This window comes from Orbicella franksi, chromosome 3 (assembly GCF_964199315.1).
Source record: "Orbicella franksi chromosome 3, jaOrbFran1.1, whole genome shotgun sequence".
NCBI lineage: Eukaryota > Metazoa > Cnidaria > Anthozoa > Scleractinia > Merulinidae > Orbicella > Orbicella franksi.
In genome coordinates, this window is record NC_138147.1 from 30,398,201 (window position 1) to 30,415,119 (window position 16,919).

The 16,919-nt window shown below is 39.4% G+C and overlaps 2 protein-coding genes across 2 annotated transcripts; one reads left to right on the top strand and one right to left on the bottom strand.

Moving 5' to 3' along the window:
• The first annotated feature begins 314 nt into the window (after nt 1-314).
• On the top strand, nt 315-5,658 carry LOC145481933 (glutathione S-transferase kappa 1-like). The gene is made up of 9 exons (XM_081460510.1): nt 315-475; nt 1,448-1,529; nt 2,145-2,245; nt 2,781-2,808; nt 3,259-3,359; nt 3,652-3,687; nt 4,403-4,519; nt 4,913-5,006; nt 5,309-5,658. Exons 1-9 carry the CDS (start codon nt 404-406, stop codon nt 5,353-5,355), a joined length of 678 nt encoding a protein of 225 aa, XP_081316636.1. The 5' UTR covers nt 315-403; the 3' UTR covers nt 5,356-5,658.
• Nucleotides 5,659-5,680: 22 nt separating this feature from the next.
• On the bottom strand, nt 5,681-16,869 carry LOC145481935 (uncharacterized). Its single transcript, XM_081460511.1, has 5 exons — nt 15,465-16,869; nt 15,260-15,327; nt 12,438-12,663; nt 10,654-11,460; nt 5,681-9,246 (listed from the first exon to the last, which is right to left on the bottom strand). Exons 1-5 carry the CDS (start codon nt 15,502-15,504, stop codon nt 7,346-7,348), a joined length of 3,042 nt encoding a protein of 1,013 aa, XP_081316637.1. The 5' UTR covers nt 15,505-16,869; the 3' UTR covers nt 5,681-7,345.
• Nucleotides 16,870-16,919: the final 50 nt, after the last annotated feature.

Below are 16,919 nucleotides of genomic sequence, written 5' to 3' on the forward strand. Positions count from 1 at the left end.
CCCCCGGGCACGGAACTGCATTTTAATCCGTAGGTCATATGTCATGTATTTATCCTCTCCCTATGCGCCTTATTTTTCGCACTCGTTCATAGTTTCGTTCTGGCTTCGCCCCCCTTCGCGTACTTGTTGGAAATGAACAGAATTAATGAAAACAAGCTAAGTTACGGTATGTTGGGGAGAGTTAGAGGTTATCCACTGCTTGCAAAATTCAAACTTAAAACCTAAGGAATACAGTCTTTATTTAAACATGTTATTTCAAACGAAGGAAAGATCTTTGCCACTTCCCTGGGAAAAAGTGAAGTTCTCGGCGCCATTTTGATGTTACAAATATGTTGTCGTATATTCAGCATGAATATTCTCTTTATTATAACACCGCTGTACAAGACTAAACCTTCGTTTCAAGATGGCGGTGGCAAAGAGAACTGTGGAGTTGTTTTATGATGTTCTTTCGCCTTATTCGTGGGTTGCTTTTGAGGTAAATGATTGAGATTTTGTTACAAGAAGTACAACTCCACTCCAAAGAGTGCGGAACGTTTCCAAGGATTGCGTAAATCCTTGATTTGTAAAGAGCTGTACCCGGGGTATTACGTATTCAGTTGATAAAATTGGTATTTTATGATAAATGCAGAAATTATCGCGCGCTCATGGGGTAATTTTTATCGCCAATAAGCGGACAGACACATGAATTTATAATTTATGCGATGCGTCAACGAGCAAGAGCGGACAATTTGAAAACTTGTTCTCATAAAAAACAAATTGATGTCAGTTCTTAATGCGTCTGTCCTGTTATTGACAATGCATTTCGTCATAACATTGTCAAAGTAGTCTGTGGATCCACACGACACGATCCACAGCTATTTTGACAATGTTATGAGGAAATTCATGATCAATAACAGGACAGACACATGAAAAACTGATGTCAATTTGTTAAATCGATAACATTTGATAACAATCGAAAGAACTTAGTCAGCTTAGTCAATGATAGCAAAAATTGTTAAAGCAGTCGCTGTGAGTGATTGATAATTAACATAGAGAGAACTGTCATTTCAATTAATTGATATCGATTTATCGAGTGGTTTGACAATGTATGATATCGACTGACTACCCTGGGAAGCTCTCGTGCACTGCAGCATAAGGCAAAACCACGAGTGATGAGTTAGGCTGTTTATAGCCTCCTCAAATCTCCCGTTTTGTGTTGGCACCCAGCTCTCTTGTGATTCTATCTGCGTGTTCAATGATCGGATAAAAAAATACACTTGAACCTCCCCTAAGAGACCACCCAAAATGTAAGCTCAGCTCACCTCACCTCACCAAAGCAAAAAAGCTCTCCTCAGCAAAGCAAAGCACAAAGCAAAGCAGCACAGCGCAACCAATTTTGTTTGTTTATAATAACTGGCCAAGGACTATTTACAATGCTGCTAAGGGTAACCATTATCATTTTTTTCAGGTTCTCTGTCGATATCAAACTAAATGGAATTTAGACTTGCAGTTTCGTCCTTTTTTCCTGTCTGGTATCATGGCTGGCTCAGGTACACCTTCTGAAATACACTACTGAATAAAAATCTGATCAGCCTGCAATTTTCATATTTATGCAAATAGCTGTGAATTACATGGTAAAGTGTATTCAGTAATGTGGCCAGTTGCCATGCAAATTTGTCTCATCCAGAACAAAAGAAAGTGTTTACATAAGAAATGGGTTTAACTCCCACAAGATTGGTTTGATACACCAACATGGCCACCTTTTCACTGGTTTGGAACACCAATGTGGCTGGTACGCCGTCATGTGAAAATGTTTCATTGTAACGGCTTAGCATTTAGTCTTGAGGGTGTAAACAGTTTCAGTTTCCACCAATCAGTTTCATGAATTTGTAATCTGTTGCCCAGATCCTAGGGATTTGTGTAGTTCCAGAAAATTTCCATACCTTCCCCACAGAAGGGATTTTTTCTAACACCTCCCCACCCCTCTGGAAATTCTGGTTCAGCTTCATACATTTCTTTAAATTTTTTGGTCTTCCAGAACCCCACAACCCCCTCAGGAAATTCCAATCCCCTCTGTGGGGGGAGTATGGATATTTTCTGGAACTGCACATTATTTGATGATGATTGTTTGTAAAGGAAATTGTTTTTATTTATGAAACAACTAGGTAATAAGCCCCCAGGAACAGTCCCAGCCAAAGCTGCGTACATGTCTAAGGATATTGAGAGATTGCGGGATTTTTATGGAATCCCTCTGGTTCCACCAGCTGTAAGTATCAAAAGTGTAACCTTTTAGGTTTTCAGTGATGCAAACACTGCAGAGCAACTGTAAAACAAAGACAGGTTGGTAAACTGGGGGAAGGGGTATCCCATACTTTTTGGTTTTCTATCATGATAGAGTGGTTTTCAATTGTGTGTCAAAAGTTATCAGGCAATTACTTTGGTTTTGGTTTTACTATCATAATGGTGTCAGATTGGCTGAGTAGTCTAATTAGTAAGTAATTGGTTTGGTTTTGGTTTTACGACACTCAATACTGAAAATGGTTTTCTTATGATTTCACTAATTAAAAAAAAATACCCTTAGCAGATGGCATGCATTTCATTCATGAATTTTAAAATTTGTGCAGTAAGATTTTTTTGTCTTGTGATTCAAAGGTGCATGGACTGCTTGATTCTAAACATTGTTTGTCAATACATTATTAATAACAGTTATCCCGTCATGCAAACTAAGTTTGAAAATAATATTATTTAGTACTAAAAGTGAGATTTTTCACTGCTAATTTCCTTGCCTCTTATTTCCACAGGATCCTGCTGATGTAATGTTTAGGAAAGGTCAGTTAAATCCCTTTTGGTAAAATATTCTGTAAGTGAACTTATTGTGAGATAATATTAATGAAAAATTTTTGGTTGAAACTAGTCTGAGATAACAAGTTTATTTCTTTGGGTTTCATGATTTAGGATTATATTGTTCACACCTAGAGCAGACATCTAAGTAACAACAAATTGAATTCAGTTCATTTATAGGTTATAAATAAGGACTTTACAGTCTTCATACTCAGTCTGTGAATATTCATTCATAATGAACTCTGTTTATTAGTTGCACTGATCTTACTTTTAATCAGCACTAGAAAGTTATTACCATGCCAAATATATTTTACTATTTGCAGCCTAACACAATATATGGCAATAATTGCCATATATTGTTGATAAGAGGAAAACAAAAATACGAAACTTGAATTTGCCCTTTTGTAATAATTCGTTTTTTATATGTTATCCGTCTAGGTTCCTTATCTGCCATGCGTCTTGTCACAGCGGCTACCAAGTACTATCCAGACAAAGTTGAGCCTCTTAGCCGTGAATTTTGGATGAGAATCTGGTCAAGGGTGTGTTGATATCCAATGCAGTAACATAGAAAATTTTTGCTTATACTGCCAGGTTCAGGTGATTCAGGGTGCCATAACAAACCAACTGCTTATTAAATGGCACCGAAATTTGAATAATTATTATAATACATTAGAAACCTTAGCTTCATGGTCATGTTTACCCATAGAAGATTTTGTTCCTTGATTCCAGGCCAAGGTTTCCTAACACAAAAACTTTTCATTTTCACTGTTGATTTTTTGCCCAGCAAACCTTCATTTGGAAAATGACATAACTAAATACTTGTTGTTTCAGGATGAAGACATTACAGAACCACAGAGTCTCCTTGAGGTAAACCAAAGGATATCTTACTCAGTGGGTTGCCATTCTTCACAGTGAGTTTGTTTCAAACACGAAATGGCAAAATGATGAAATGGCACTCCAGTTTGCCTTAATAGCACTCTGGTTAGCCTAAATATTACTGACTTGACAGTGGTTAGCTCTCAATAGATGTAAGGGTTAACCCTTTCAGACACCTGTATCCCATACTGACCCTTACCTTTAGTATCATTTCGTCTAATTTTTGCTATTTCGTGTTTTAAACACGCCCCTTCATAGTCATCATCATTCAGTCAAACATAACTCTGCTGACCAACACCTCCCCCATTTGGGTACTTCCCTATAAGAGGGCCCATTTATGGCCCAAGCCACAAGCAAACATAGCAGAGCAGAAAACTGTTTGTACATGTAGGATGCTTCTTTAGTTTGTAATTGTGCCCACTTACAGAAGGTTCAACTGTAAGGGAGGAGTAACTGGGAGATTGACTGTGTAGCTAAACCTGTTAAGAATTGAATAAAAGAACAATCTCATGCAGAACTTTGTTTTACAATTTTCAAAAAAGTGTGATTCGCTTTGTCTTCACTGCTGAATACTTCATTTCAAAACTTACCACTGCTAGGCCAAATGCACGCAAATTGAAGATCAACTACAATGTATGTAGCAGGCTGCTTTTACAGACTGGGAACTGGGCCTGTTGTACTGCTGATCATTTCTTTTTGTTATCAGGTGTGCCAAAACATTGGATTAACTGAACACCAGACCCAGTCCCTTGTGAGTAAAATTGGTGACCAGGAAATCAAAGATAAACTCAAAGAAACAACACAGAAAGCTCTTGATATGGGGGTAAGTACATGGAACAATTCGCAAACCATTTTAAGCTTCTTTAAATTGGCCATTTGCTCGTGTGATGCTTGATTCATACAGAAAAGTCGAGCAAACTTGAAACCTAGTCCAGCTGTCATGCAACACTGTGCTCTCGCAAAGTGCTCTGTAACAGAGAAAAGGCCAGAACTGGACCACTTTGAAGCCAAGTTGAACCCTTCTTACAAACCCCTCCCACACCTGTGAGCATACTTGCAGTTTTGGTCCTAGGGCTCCACTAACAAGCACTACAACACTTCTTTCAGGTCCCAAAGGTGTCTCCTTATAAGAAGTTTAATGATTAGAAGCAGGTAAGTGAGATGTGTTTGGAAGAAAGTTCGAGTACTAAGATACAAATATTTCTCTTATATTCAGGCTTTTGGTGCTCCAATCATTGTTGCACACGTTAATGGCAAACCTCACATGTATTTTGGATCGGACAGATTCCTTTTGTTAGCTCATTTACTGGGTAAGTGGTGGACGATGTTACGGAATATTTTAAACATTTTAACCCTTTTGGAGTTATACACGTACCACATGTACTTTTTGTTACGTTTTTGTTAAGATGTATTATTAACAGAAAAAAATTAAAGTTCCTCAAGTTAGCCTATTTTATGTGCACTACATGTAACTGGTTTATGATTTGAAATAACCCCCTCCCCCCCATCCCCTTCAAAATGCCTTGAAAAAAAAACTTCCCCTACCCCTCCCCCAGTCAGAAGCCTAACATTGGTTTTACGAGTACTTCCATTTTCTCATTTCATTTTTCAGGAGTAGAATGGGAAGGACCTCTGGTGCCTCGGAATTCAAATCTCTAAAGTAACAACAATTTTGTACTACGGTATACTTTGGGACGACATCTAGGTTTTGTGTTTGAAACAGGGAAATGGAGATTCGAACCTTGTTGAAAAAGAGACCAACAACAACAACAGCAGCAGCAGCGATTGTGTTGGCAAACAACTATTAATAATATTTCTGTTACGATTTATTGTGATTTGCGCAAGGCAAACGTTTCTTCTCTCTCAGTGAAACACTTTCTATTGTTTACTCAATTCATCACACCACTTTGTCACAACCAAACTTTCGCACATGATCTTCCTCGTTCCCAGGGTCTTTCCTCTTCCCCCCCCCCCCCTCCCTCGGTTGACTTTCTCAGCCAATCAAAGAGAGATTTCTGCGCGTGCAAAACTGACGCATCGACGTGAAGTGAGATGGCGCAGGGCGCCGATCTTTTCCCGCCTTGAATGACGTATCCTCGTCCTCGACTCTAGCTTGGGTTTTGATTGGTAAATTAATGTAGAAAGGTAGCATAAATACTGGCATAAAGCATCCTGTTGATAGGCCTTTCCAAGAAAACACATGAAATCGTCCAAATATCTTTCCGGATCTCAGAAAATTTTCCAAATATCACAAAAAATTCTAAATATCTCGAAAAACCCTTTAAATATCCTATATTTTTGTTTAAAAATGAAGTGATTTTGAATCACTATAAAGGCAGAAATGTTCAAAATGTTCAAAATGTTTTGCAGTAGTAAGAGGAGTCGAGGAGATTCAGGCGCCTCGATGTTACCAGCATCCGCCATTTTGGAAAATTGTAGCTTTAGTACTTGCAGTGATGTGAAATTATTGGAATTCATTTTTCAAGCGGGAAATCGCTGAACTGGGTTATTTCTGACAGAACCGAGTATTGTCTCAAGAAAATAGCGAGGAAAACACAGGGCTTGGCCAAAAAAGCTATGAATATTTCCAATTATCCCTAGATTCTCTGAATATCTTAATATATTCGAAATATCCCTGGAACCTCTAAATATCCCACAACATATCCGGATACTTTTGGAAAGGCCCAACTGCTGATGTGTGTTAGTGGTTATCAGATAGATATTTTTATGTAGAAATTCTTCTTACACGTTAATATAACGTCGTGTGAGTTAAGGTGGGGATGTGCTTTTAAGAACTGATGGTTGAAACTGTAGTTTATTTTAAATTATTGCACAATTATTTTATTTACAGATCCTCATTGTCTTATTCTTCTATCTCTGTGTTATCAATAGATTTCATGTTATTAACATTTTTGTTGCTAGCGCTATAAACTCAAAACTAGAGACATCTAAACCTCTAAATTTAAAAAGACACATTTTAGTTTCCTTGCCTGGCATCGGTTCTTACATAGATAATGATATCGAACTTTTTGATTTGTTGTAATACTGCAACTTTTTAAGTCGCAATTGAACAATCAGTCTTTCCTCGTCTCAAAAAAAGGGCTATAAACCCAAAACTAGAAATATCTAAACCTCGAACTTTAAAGAGACGCATTTAGTTGAGTTTCGTGGCCTGGCATCGGTTCTGGCATAGATTGTGATGTCGGACTTTTTGATTTGTTCTAATACTGCGACTTTTTAAGTCGCAATTTAACACTCACTCTTTCCTCGTCGTAAACACAGGCTTTCATTTCTCTTCGTCTCCTGCATCAAGTGAAACTTAACGTGCTATCATTGATGACGATCATTATTTGAACAGTTTGGGAGAATCCAGTGTTTTCCTGTGAGATAACCCTTCATGGGAAGCTGAATTCACACTTCACTGTATATTCTCAGAACCTGTAGCTTTAATTTGCGAAATTGAAAACTACATGTTAAGTCTTTTACTTTAAGCATTCATGGCGCTTTGAACAATTTCTTTGAGATTAAATTAGAAGGAATTAGTCAAAAATTTGTTATGGGCGCGAAAGGAAGGGAGTTATTTTCTAAGGGCGCTTACAAGAAGGTATTTTGTAAGGCCCTTTGAGGAGAGGGCCCGTGCATCTTTTGTTTAATACTTATGGTAAGAGGGCTTAATAATCAAACGTGGTGATTTGTTTCCAGTGGGGATGGGTGAAATGCTGTTTGGTTGCATACGAGCGATGTTTTGATCGGGGCCCGACCTCTTCCAATCGGTGGGTATGTCGGGAATGACTGATTTTCTCCGAGACGAAGTGTCGCTTGTCTGGGATTTGCTTTCTATGTCTTCAATGACGATTGACTTTCTGCGCTTTTCCTCCGGTGTAACCGTCAGCGAGTCCATTCTTAAACTCTTTGCGCTGTGGACGAAACCATTGGTGTCTTGATCCCTGTGCTTAGCTGTAGGAATCTCAGATTTCCTTCTCGTTGTCGTCGCTTCATTTTGCTTCTTTTTCTTTTTCTGTGTTTCATCGGGAACGACTGACTTACGTCGCTTCGTTTCTACATCTGGTACAGCAATGCCATCTACATCTAAATGCTTTGTTTTGCCTTCGGCAGCTTCTTCTTCGCCAGATAGCTCGGAATCTTCTGTCTTTCGTTTCTTTTCCTCTCTGTCCTTTCTTTTCTTTTTCTTCTTTACTTTAGTTTCTTTCTCTTGTAAAACTGCCGAGGGCCTTCGCTGTGTGCCAGGTGAGGCCGGTGTGACATTCAGTCCTGTACTGTCCTCAATAATGTGCGCCGTTGTCTCCTCGGATGAATCCTCCGAATCAACTGTCTTTTTCTTCTTCTTCTTTTCTTTGTCATTTTTCTGCTTTTTCTTTTTCCTTTTGCCATCATCTGCAACGGTGGAATTCTTTTGCTTATTGGCGGGTGAGGTTGACATTTCTTTCAGCCTACTTTCGTTCCCTCTTGAACTCTCTCTTTGTTCCACATCGGCGACTGTCGACTTTCTGCGTTCGTTGAAAGGCGTAGCTGAGGTTGCAGTTATCCTCTTTTGTTTTCCCTCAGAGACTTCGTCGTCTCCGCCACTTGCAACAATGGAAATGTTTTTTCTTTGATGTGGACTCGCAGGTGTTATCGATCGACCATTTTTGACTTTTCCGGAAACACCAGTTTTACCTACATCCAATTCTTCATTCACAACCGATTTTGGTCCGTTTTCTAAAGTTGACACTTTCGTGGTCTTCTTTCCTTTCGCGTATGTATCTCTTGGCGTGATAACTTTTCTGTCGTTATCAGTTGTATTTGTTATTGACTTTCTTCTCTTTTCTCCTTCAGTAACTTGTAGCGTAGGCGATTTCCAAGGGCTCTTTGCTTGTGTCGCAGAGTTTACTCGCGTCCCGTTATCCTCGTTTACAGGCGTTACAGACCCTCTCCTCAAATTTTTGTCAGTATTTGCGGATAACAAAGTGGTTTTGCTTTTTTTCGGTTTCTCTTGCTTTTTGATCTTCTTTTCTTTCTTCACGGGCAGGAAAACTGTCCGTTCCCCTTCACCTAAGCTCAAATCAGAAGAAATAATGGATGCCTTTCTCTCTTCTGGGACATCACTCATGTTGACGGAAAGCTTTTCGCTGCCATTAGCCAGACTTGGGGACTGTGACTTTCGTCGCATTTTATATGGCTCACCAGCCGTTTCGTCCATGTTTATCTCCTCAATAAAACCCGGATTTTTAATTCCTTTTGAGAAATGCGAGCTCACACTAGAAGGCCGAAACGCTCGTTCATCGTCGCTGTTCAAAATGTCGCTCAAATTTTCGTCGTCTCCTGGATTAACTATGCTTCCACTGTCGATACTCCGTCTGTCCTCAAGATCAGATCCATCGTCGTCCAGAATGAGTCTTGGCGGAGTCCGCTGGTTATGCAGCTCGGTTGGTTTATACGCCGGCTCCAGCGACCTCGCTGGGTAGCCTGGGGACGACCATTTGGGGTGCTTTTTCGTAGCCTCGTTATTACTTCGAGGCAAGCCGCTGGTTGTGAACGCGCTCCCACTGGCTGATGAGTAAAATGACAAACAGTGAAAGACATTAGGAGTAAGGCAGATACGACGCCAATATATGCACGGTATAACTTCATTAAATGTTTCGTTTCTTCGCCCTTTCCAAGAATGCCCACCACACTACGCCGGAGGAAATTGAAAACCGTTACGAAAAGGGAGCTTTTCGAAAACGCTCTTCAAACCGGAAGAATTCATATGTGGAAACGCCGGTTTTGCGTGTTAGTGTGGACGGGAAACATTTTGAAAACGAAGTTTTCGAAAACGGTGACGTTACGATAATCGTGATATTCCCCTCCCCGAGTTTTACTCAAACGCAAATCCAAAATGACAGGTGATATTCCTTCGGCGTAGTGTGGATGGAAAACATTTGATGTAGTGTGGACGGGAGCTTTGTTGTCCAATGTTTTATTTCCCGAAAATCAAACTTTTCGAACTGTATTGTGCGCGAGTAAAGATGAATAAGAGACGGCCTTTACTCTTTTCCCTTAGTTCGTCGAGAGACAATCGAGAAAGGGAATTAGCAGAAAAGGGAACAAATAGAAACACAATGCTTATAGCTCAACGGCAACTTCATAGTGATAATAAAAGCTATTATTTCTATCAAGATATGAAAACTTTTAAGTATTCATACGCTCCAGTGGCGCCTGAACAGTCTGAACATTATGCGTCTAAAAATTGCGAGTCTTATGCAAGAGGGACTTGTTGGTGAAATAGAAGCTAATCGCTGTCTTGTGTGAATTCTGGCCTGCTCAACCCAAAGGAGTTGTTTGTGAGTGTCCCAAAGCAAAATTTAAAAGTTACGTTTACAGCAAGAAGCAAATTAACGGCGAAAACTAAACTTTGCCGTCTGTCTTCAGCTGTTTGTACACTTGAGTAAGAATGTTTGAATTTTCTGTGAAAGCATGCTTTTTCTTCTATTTTGGTGTTGCACTGTTTTTATAGGGATTAGAAAAAAACAAAACAAAACAAAACAACATCAGTTTGCTGTAAACGCCATAACTGGAGTAACCACAACGGTGACGAAAACGCCACTAAACAAAAGGTTTAACAATGGCTGTGCACGTGCGTTATAAGTCTTTGTACATTTCTTAACCGTCCTGCAGAACAACAACGTGAAATGACTAAAATCAGCGTATTTTAGAGAACGCGAACAACGTCGGCTAATTTTTTGTATTTTCATTTGAAGCTGAAAGCTGGCATTACATGCTTAGCTTGAGCAAGCTCTGAGACCAATAGGCGCACTGAACAGGTCAGGACAATTGCGACATTCCAAGGTAAAATGTAAATTCATTTTTTACAGAGCGTTGTCTTCGGGGTCGCCGGCGTAATTGCTTAAGCTCTCTATTTACAAACTCTAACTGAATTTCTCACTTTAGTTATCGCTACTTCATGTATGCACATACCATGTGGCGTCCGGTCGTTTTCTTCCATGGCTTGCATGATTTTTTGCTGCTTGGTGAGCTGCTGAGCTGATTTCTTGTGATCCACGCGGTCACTGTTGATTGGCGTGAACTTCTTTCTCGAAAGAAGCCAGGAATGTTTAATAAACTTCCACAGAATGCACAGGGTTATCAGTCCTCCGAAGGCAGCTGCGGCATAGATCAGAGGTTTTATGTCGACCGTTAATGGAGGCAAACCCGGTGTTGTCGGGGAAAGAGACTTGGGCGTGGTCGCTTTGTGCAGACTATATGAAGTACCATCCATCGCCGATAGCATGAATGAGGAGTAAATGACACGCCCATCCCACAATTGGATATCAAGCGAATTGTTAAGTTGTAGCTGGCGAAGTAACTCTAGAGACATTTCAAGGCGTGTGACGTTCTTTCCAGACACCGTCATGTTTGCAGACAAGCTGTCACACGTCACATCAGTTGAGCTTCCTTGGTATTCATATGAGCCGTACGAGTTGTCTTTCGGGTTCTGTTTGGTTTGAGATTTTCCCTTCATCCTACCCCCTACAGCCAAGCGCTTGGCGCGGTGATGAGCCCTGATACCGTCCACGTCCACCCCGCAGTAAGGTCGCTGACCAGTAGCACAGCTGGTATCTGTTACTGTTACTTGGTCCAGTGGCAAGCCGGTTAGGCTGTTTATTCCTTGTTTCAGCGAGTCATTTAAGTTGTCCTTGTCGTTTGAAAACTGATTGCATTCTAGTACAAACACGAGTAATATTCTGAAGTATCTGGTTGGTAGATCAATTAGTGGATCTGCAGCTGTAAACAAGACAGTAATTTAACGTCATGATTGTAATAGACCTTTTAAAAAAAAACTGTCCAGTGGTAAAAGAGTGTGACTAACTACAAGCTCCAAGGGGTTTGCATTACCTCACTTAATGTATTTAGTGGAGGTGCAGTGGCCTGGTGTTCAGCATGCTCGGCTCCGGGTAGGGTGGTCCGGGTTCGAGCCCTGGGGCCACTTTCTCGAAAGTCCCGAAAACGTTTCGGGCCCGCAAAGCCATTTTTATTTAATCTGTATAAAATAACAGAAAGGTGTATACGCCTAAAACTTCTTGTATGAAGGAACCTCGGTTCATATTAAGAATATGTAAATAAAACAGCTCTGTAATCGTAAGGTTCGAGATTTTGCTATGGCTTTCCGGGCCCGAAAATTTTCCGTGGCTTTCGAAAAATGGGCTCCAGGTGCGAAAACATTTCGGGACCTTCGAGAAACAGGCCCCTGGCCAGGGTCACTGCCTTGTGTTCTTCGGCAAAATACTTCACTCTCACAGTGCCTATCCACCCAGGTCGGGTACCGGCATATTTAATGCTAGATTAGGCGGGGGGGGGGGGGGGGAGGAGGGGGGTAACCCTGCGATGGACTAGCATCCCATCCAGGGGAGTAGAAGTGCTTCTAGTCGCTTAGAGACCGGGATAAGTTCTAGGTGTATCGGCCACTAGCCCTACACAGACTTTTATTGGCTTTTTTTCGCAACACACTTTTGCACCACCTACCTCCTCTTCGACAACATTTACCCTCGTCATCTCTCCTGACGAAACGGTCCATTTTCGCATATTCTGTTTTCAAATGAGTGACTTTTGTGGCAATGAAGACATACTACAATCGACTGACAACAAACCTGTTTCCCATGAAACTCGAACTTGGAGTCCAAAACTGAGTTATGGACTCCTACATTGACGATTTATAATTAGTTTCTGCATGTTTTCATAATGAACAAGGAATTATGTTTCACCTCTTGTGGTAGGAGTAGGGTTGCTGCACTTGTTACAGCAGTAGCTTGAGTTAAGGGAACAAAAACAGCAGGTCCACTGCGATGCATTTTCATTTGTAGCCCCGGTTAAGTTCACAAACGCCTGCTGATCCAGACTATCGCAGGCGGAACTGTTGTTTTTGGCACATGTACACGCGTTATTAACCACCGGGCAAAGGTTACTTGAAAGAGAACTGTTACATGAACCCTAGAAAAACATCAAATGGTTAGTAATTGTTCATACACAATACATATAACAAAACTGCAGGGCACATAGAGGCCTTGGTAAAATTCCAATTATTAAAAACTGGATCATTGAGATGACATAACCAACGCGCGCTCGTGGAATAATTGTTAAATATCTATGAAGAAAATGCGAAGTTTTTATTATAGAGTAAAAGGTATACGTATTTTGCCTTTTTCGAGCATGGCAACCATGTACGGCTTATATAAAAACATGTTCAGGGCAAGATTATCGAGCAGTTGGCCAGTTAAATAGTTTAAGGCTTTTTTGCCTGGCAATGAGCTGCGCTAAATGTCTACTGGTAGCCAAGACCATGTTGGCGATGTCACAAGCTATGCAATTGACCCAGTTTATTGTCTCCAGAGTCGGTTTTGGTCAGATAAAATCCCCGTTTTAGGTTTCAATCATCATTTATTTATATAGCTTTATTGGAAACAAGGTGTTTTCAATTTTTGTAACTTTTCTATCCTAAGACTTAAATTTGAAAAAATGATAAAGATATCTTTAAAAAAATTAACATGAACTGTACAGCCTTTGGAATTTTTCAAGAAAAGCATTCTTAGTTATTTTTACAGAAAAACGTTTTGTCGTTGTCTCTGTGATTAGAGCCGCGAATAATATAGCCTCGAATAATATAGCCTGAACGGGGTAAACCTTAATTATTAAAAATTAAGACATGTTATATTATCTATTGACGCCAAGAGTTCTACGCAATTGTATTTTTAATTATGAAACGAGTAAAAACAAGGTCTCCACGCAAATGTTTTATAAATTCCTCAGTTTTCTGAATATTCTCAGTAAGAGTTTTTCGAATTTTCAACACCGATATAAATGTCTAGGGGAAAGTTAGGGTGGTGGTGAAAATAATTAAAAACTTAGAATACTGAATTTGTTTTTTCGGCTATTTATAGAACTGCAAAATGTCTGGTACTTTGTTCCTGTGCCAGTTTTTCTCTCACAACAAAGAACTTAAAAGCGGCCGCGAGATTAATTACTCAGTGAAAACCCGTCGCTACTTATTCAAAGATCTCATTGAAATAAAAAATTCATAACCTCCCTTGCTTTATTGGAGACAAAGCATTGTTTTCTTTTGTTGTCTTTTTTTTTTTTTTTTCTTTTTTTTTTTTTTTCATCTTCGCAGTATTATCAAACGCATCTCTTAAATGATGCTCAATTTTCGTTTTAGAAATTTTCATAGAAAGTCGCCTCGAGAAAATTCTTTAAATCCATCCTTTTTTCCATTGATGCGTTGTAACTTAGAACCTGTCCGCAAAATGGCGATTGAAATCCAGGATTTATAAACATCGAGCGACTACTCGCTCACTTCAGCTGCATAATGTTTTGTTCCTTTAAATTAATTTAACTAAACTTTCAAGGTTCGCCATTCATGCAGTCTAATGAAAGTGACAGTTATTTTAGTCGAATTGCGTTTTAATCAAATTCCTAGCCAGAAGTCTCGTAAACTCTATTTTCGCATTTCAGAGAGAAATCTTTTGGATATTTTGGCGAAGGAACGATAAAATCTTCTAAGTTACCTCTCACAACTCTGTTGATTGACTGTTGTAACAATGGTACATTTACATTATCGATTGAACTTTGTTACAATTGTTCCATGCAAATAAACTGACAATCGACTTTTTAAAATTTATCTAGACCAATTTTTCGTTGGATTGAATAGTTGTTCTCTTCATATCTTCATAAATGTTTGATTCAGCAGTTTCAGGCGAGACTTGCCAAATATTCACCGATTAAATTTTAAACGGCTTTGTAATCGCCTGACGACCATAAAATGACATATTCGTTCCTCGCTAAATAGGTTATTTTTGTTCTTCGAATTAACGCCAAAAAAAAGAGAAAATCGCATTTCGATTTCAGAACAGCGAATCGTTTGATTTAGGAAAGAGGTTTTCTCTTTTTACGCGAAGATAAGCCTCTTTCACGATAGACAAAATATTTCAGTATTTATTAGGAATAAATTTCCGACTAAAGCGCTAACTAAAGTGGGAGTATTAAAGTTCGGTTTTAATTTGTATAATGACTTTAAATTCGAACATCTTGCCCACAAGTTTGTCGAGATCATTTTTGAAAGATGGCCTTTTTCAGCTGCAGCTTCCCTTAAAATTTTTCTCGCAATGGTACGGAACGAAGCAAGTTTTTTTATGAGGGAAAAGATTACATCATGTATACATATGCAAAATAAAATCGCCCAAATTTCACAATACCCGGTAGTCCAGGGATTACAGCATAAATTCGGCATGTTCTTATTGCCACTAAAGCCCTATGACACGAGTTCTAACCTAATTTTTTTGAAGCAAAGAAAGAATGCCTGAATGCTTAAAATGGATAAGCTATGGCAAATGGTTAATATATACGAAAATCTAAAAGGAAAAAATGGCTTTTTCACAACGCGCAGTCCTTTTGTATCCAAAATGTTTGCTTTAGACGCCAACGAGCTCGCTTCATTTAATTCGTTAATTCTCAAGACTTAGGGATTAAGAAACGCTTGCTTCACCCCTAGAAGAAGAAAAATCGGGATTTAAGAGAATATCACAGTTATTACCTGAGGACAAGCGTTGAAGACACCTGGGTATAATGCTGAACATCCCGCGAATAGCGCGACCGTAATATCTAAACGAGAAACGAAAATCTCGGTCAGTCAATGAAAAAACTGAAGTAGATTCGCGAATAGCTGTTTCTTAAATTAACGATTCAATTTTCGTGTACAGAATTAAGGTTACGTAATTTAAGCTAGCAGTTCTACTTACAATGTAAAAGAAGCTTGGTTAAACATTGCCCGCCAAACATGATTCCGAAGCGAAACGGAAAATGCTCACAGCTTAGACGCCATCCGACACGGTTACGTCGTAAATTTGCTCTTTCCAGACACTCGAATTACCAACTGGCTGCTCTTGATAGTGTGAAGTAAATGCGATATTTTGGGCTCCTTCCAAACGAAATTAAATTCGCAGTTTCTACGTCCTTTCATTGGTTGCGAAACGGCAAATCAGGAATAAATGATGTTTTGGGACAGCGCAATATACGCTCAAGGGATGACGTCCTGTCATTGGCTAATGAACTTGTTTGGTTTGGAGAGGGCTCAGCTGCAAATTCTGTCCCACATCAAGAAGGTTTCTTGTCACCAAGCCAGCTGTATAAACACGAAGTAATCTCAATTCGCTTTTTTCCTCTCGATGGCATATCCACAAAGTCCAATAACGTCATGCTGAGATGGGATCTTGGCCTTTTTTTAAAATCAGTCACAAAATCTGGGATGTTAATAGAAATTTTGTGTGCTATCTTTTAGGTACCATTGTTAAGAGGGCTTTTGAATATTGACACTTGCCTGTCATCTCTGCCTTTGATAGGTTTCCACGTCCGAGCCAATCTCTAAACCCCATTAATCGTCTGAAATTGAATAGCTTCGTTATCCATTTTTGCAAGTAAACAGCGCAAAGTCCGTAATGTTTCCGTTTTCATTTAACGAGCAAATACCAGAGTATTTTATGATCTTGCCGCACTATCATTAGAGATTACGGAAACACTGTCAATGACTCAGTCGTTTTGTTTCGAGTTTGTTCTATTACAGTTTCAACCGGTTTCCTGTCACTTAGTTCGTGCAATAACAGTTTGAAAGTTTTGATCAGTTGAAAGCTCGTTAAATTTCACGCTAAAAGCTCACAGGCATATACTGATCGCAAATCACTGATTGCTGCGATATCGAGTTTGAGGTATAAATTAACGTGTAATCCACAAGTCTGGCAGAGAGCATTATTTATTGAATCACACTGACGTTGATTTATTTCGCCGACAATTCCGGGTTATGCCGGGTTGTCCAATATCGCGAGGAAGCATCGCTTTCAAGTCGCAATCCTAGCCAACCGATGGGCTAGGTTTCTTTTAAAAACGCACTATCAACTAATTTACCGTTCTGCAAACGATATCCAATTTAGTGTTACCCTCAAAAAAAGCAAAACAAATTTCATTAGATGGAACTGACTTCTAGGATGAAAGAAAAGCAAACTTCAAAGCCTGAACAAACACATCCGAAAGATAACTGACCGGCGGATTTGACCCGAAATACAGACAATATACTCTATACATAGATAGGTTTGAGTTTCCGGCTCCTTCCACGCTACGCTCTTATTTTTTAGATATATAAGAATAGATTTTCTAGGAATATTGAAGCTGAAATTTGTGAAATTCTAAGAATATTTTAAAAA